The 4,306-nt window shown below is 32.3% G+C and overlaps 1 protein-coding gene across 1 annotated transcript; it reads left to right on the top strand.

Moving 5' to 3' along the window:
* The first annotated feature begins 281 nt into the window (after nucleotides 1-281).
* Nucleotides 282-3,986, top strand: LOC25498227 (probable inactive dual specificity protein phosphatase-like At4g18593). Its single transcript, XM_013593111.3, has 3 exons — nucleotides 282-439; nucleotides 2,733-3,018; nucleotides 3,576-3,986. Exons 2-3 carry the CDS (start codon nucleotides 2,784-2,786, stop codon nucleotides 3,728-3,730), a joined length of 390 nt encoding a protein of 129 aa, XP_013448565.1. The 5' UTR covers nucleotides 282-439; nucleotides 2,733-2,783; the 3' UTR covers nucleotides 3,731-3,986.
* Nucleotides 3,987-4,306: the final 320 nt, after the last annotated feature.

Raw genomic sequence — 4,306 nt, 5'->3', positions numbered from 1 at the left:
TTGGAGTATTATATTTTCTTTAATGAAAAATAAACCAATGGTTGATTATGATAATTTAGTAAAATAACATTTCTCTTTCTTTTAATTAATGCATTTTTTAATATGCATGTAAAAACTTTAAACGAAATTTATTTTGAAACGAATGAAATACTTATTATCATATCAGTTTTACATGAAAATATTTATGTGAGCATGGAATATGATTATTTTAGTATTGATAGCACAATCAAAAACTAGTTTGAAATTTCAATACTTTAAAAATTATTATGAATTTCACCAAAATTACTATTACCTTTTAAAAAAAAAAAGTTTATTAATTTATGGAAAAGTGTTTCGACTGCCGCACTAGAAACGATCGATTACTTGACCATAATTCTTTGTTTCCTGTTTTTTCCAGAACCTTCGCCGATTCTCAAATTCGCCACTAACAATAACACTCGTAAGTGCTAACCCATTCTTTCTCTTTCTGCTTCTCAGTTCTTATTATCACTGTTATTGCTCTTTTTTAAGTCATTATTATTATTGGTTTTTTTTTTTTTTTTTTTAAAAAACTCGGTATCCAATCCAAATACCGATAAGTTTGAGTGGTCCAATCTCACTGTCACTTGCGAGTCCCCGTTTAAAGCTTTGCTCTATATGAAAATTGATTATTAGCTTGAATTCACTCCTCGTTTAACCTGCATGATTAGTTGCTTACTCACTGTTTGATAAAATGCTTGTATGTCTAACACAAATGCTTATCATGTTAAGCGTTTATATATATGTTTGCATAAGCTATTTTTACAGCAGAAGATATAGTAACGTTAAATTGTTTTTGTATATGTTATAAGTTGTTTTTATAAGCTATAAGAACTTATGAAAATAAGTTGAAAAAAGTTTATGAAAATTGTCATAAGCTGTTTTCATAAATTCTCCCAAATATTCTCACAAAACTTATGTCAGTAGATAAGCTCAAATAAGTCAATTCAAACAGGTTCTAAGTAGTGAAAAAAATATTAACTTGGTGATACAAAAATCAAAATTTAGCCAGCAATTTAATATCTGAGAGACTAATTTGGTGATGATGAACTTCATAGTTAGTTTTTTTTGTCATTGCATGCTACCTCATACATATGAATTTGTGTATATAAATTATGAATTTTACAATTCTTATCTGATTGATCCGTTTATTTCTTTCTCCAACATGAACTGAGAATATTTGCAGAATTGTTTGATCCCTTATGTTGACCTTTAAGGCTGTAATGGATATAGAGAATATAAAAAGCTTTAATTGATATTTTTCATCTTTAACCTTTAAGGCTGTAATCTTAATAGTCAGTGTAGCATGTCAAATAGGCCCCAAACTGTAGTTTGAGCTTAAAATGAGTAAGTTCGTCAGTGAGCCGAAAAATGGATAATCCTGTTCTACTTACCTGGGTTGGGAAGTAAAAGGGTGACCGACCTACGTTAAACAAAATTATTGAAAGATTGAGAAAGTCAAAGGACATGTGTCTAAACTTCTTCATGAAAAACTTGTGAGAGATTCATGACTTCAGAATAGGTGGGTTTTCACTTGGTTTCTGCTCCTTTCACAATGCTATGCAGCACTTGCATGGCATGTTGAACTTGCTATGAGAAAAGGAGGTGGCAGGAATTTAGGTTTCTCAAACTCAAAAGGGGTGGGTGAGTGTGTTATGAGCGAAGCCAAAACAAAGAGTCTATCCTAAAAGACCAATATATCATAGATTTATAAGTCCTGCTTATTAGGTGAGAGTTCCTCAATGTGGGACTCATAATAATGCACCATTACTATCCGATGTATATAGCGTCTTCACTCCACGACACTTGGTGACAAATCTAGTAGTACATTGAGTTGAACTAAGTAGCCCAGTTCAAACCTAAATAACCTGTGAGTTTAGTGAGCTTGGTCAAAACAACTTGTCGTCATAGTGAGTTGGTTTTGGAGCAACTCAACCCACCATTTTGGTAAGTTGAGCAAGTTGGCTCATGTTGACCGGAATCCGCTTTGATGGCTCCACTTAAAATAGCAGTGGTGAATTTTTGGCAGTACAGATTTATATGCAAAACTATGCTTAAAACACATCCATTAATATTTCATCCCTATTTTTGAAGTTTTATGAAACTGATCCTAACTTTCTACTTTGCATAAAAATTGAATGTTGTGAAGGGACCAACTATATATGTGGATTTGGTGTCATGATCTTGACATTTACTGACGTGTGTATTAACTATTAATCCACTAAGATTTGTATGTTGGGCAGTACGTGATTTTGGCATATTAAGTAGAGGGCATGAGTTGTCATTGTCATGTGTATGTGAAAGAATGTACTGATACTTGTATGTGACTGTATGTATTTAGTTAAATCAAAGCTTTTATAGTTTTTCAATAGTAATACTATTTACATCAAATACCGCATGGCATTTTAGCTTAATCTCGAATTTGCATGCTGCACCAATGTATTAGCATATTATATGTTCATTCTTCATGGACACTAACCATGCTGTACTTGATGTGTATACAATTTGCAATTTATTAGTGCACGGGTACTATAATCTAAAACCTAAATATATGAACTATAAGGAAGTTTGTTCGGAACGTCATAATCAGTTATGCTCTGGTATAAATCTAGTCTGTGTAGATCAATCACTGTTGGACAATCATTTTATCAGTTCCAGATATGAGTATGTATTATTTTTCTACTCTAATTTGCTTTAATTTCACATGATTCAAGCATAACACCATTTGGAAAAGGAGAATCAGAGAAGAGCTACAGAAAAATCAAATGGCTGAAACTAGTATCTCTGAGCCGGAAATTGTGGCCAAACCTGAACTTATATACCGGTGTAAGAAATGCAGAAGAATCGTTGCTTCAGAAGAAAATATGATTTCCCATGAGCGTGGAAAAGGAGAATCAAGCTTCAAGTGGAATAAAAGAAGCAGTGGATCCTGGGAAAATAAAAATCAACCAGATGATTGCACCTCAATATTTGTTGAGCCCATGAAGTGGATGCAAGCAGGTACTTGAAAATTTCCATCTTATCCTATAATTTCCATAAGGAGTCTCATTTGTTTAATCTTTTTTTATTATTATAAAAAAATGACTAAAATTTGAATAGAAAAATAATTATTTGTTCAAAAAAATTTATGTGATGTAGAAACCCTTTTTTAATTGAGTTTAAAGACTATGCATATGCATCTAACTATATTTCACCATGATGTTGTATTATTTACTAAAATATATACATGATGAGATAAGATTGGGTTCATGTAAGACTGATAGCTCATAGTTTTTAAACTCTTCATTTGGCTATGATTATAAAATAAAGAACTTTTATTTTGAAAGATAGTTGAAACTTGTGTTATTAGAAGTTACTCATAATTTTTCAAAATAATCATTAAATAAATCTTTAAGCTTTATTTCTAAAATGTTTGAATTAAAATGTTGAAATTTTTTAAAAGTTTGCTTTCAAAATACGAAGCTTGTTATTAATTAAACTGAAACAAATGGGCATAAAATTACTTGCAAAACCATTTACTAACACTATGAATAATTGAATATGGATCGACTTGGAAGTACAAGAAGGTCAAGTGGAGGAGAAACTTGTGTGTATGGGCTGTAAAGCTCGCTTAGGTTACTTCAACTGGGCTGGCATGCAGTGCAGCTGTGGAGCCTGGATCAACCCTGCTTTTCAGCTCCAAAAAAGCAAATTGGATGAGTGTTATATGTGAATCAATTTCTGTAAAACCAGAGCTTGAAAAAAGTATGTTCTAATGGTAGCTTTGTTTGGAATATTTTCTTGTACCCTTTTACTGTTTTAAACTAGGAGTAGGTTACAAGATATGGTTTTCATATGCTAAGGGTGGATTTGGATTGGTATATAACCTCCTTGTATGGACTAATATAATGGCATACGTACTAGTGTGTATGTTAGGAAGAACTTACGAAATTAACCTGCAACAGATTCAAAAGTTTTTTTTCGGTTTATTTTATGAAGCTCTTAATTATATAATTTAAATAATAACAAATATCCAATTTATATTAAAACATTTTCACTACAGGCTCCCTCAAAAAAAAAAACATTTTCACTACAGTTTTACAAAGGTGCCACAATGGGCACCGATGTTCATGTGTGAACCCATGGGATGCACCACCTGAAGGATGTACCACCTCAGCAGATGGTGAACTCACGTTGATGTTCCCTGCTACTGGTTGTACGCTCTTCCAAATGGGGGAAGGGGTGTGCTTGCAAAACGCACTATATCAAAGTCAAACAGTGTACGAACAGGTAGGAAATAAGTGAATAT

The sequence above is a fragment of the Medicago truncatula genome, chromosome 7, assembly GCF_003473485.1.
Source record: "Medicago truncatula cultivar Jemalong A17 chromosome 7, MtrunA17r5.0-ANR, whole genome shotgun sequence".
NCBI lineage: Eukaryota > Viridiplantae > Streptophyta > Magnoliopsida > Fabales > Fabaceae > Medicago > Medicago truncatula.
The sequence above is the reverse complement of the archived record's forward strand: the minus strand, read 5'-3'. Positions and strand labels throughout refer to the sequence as shown.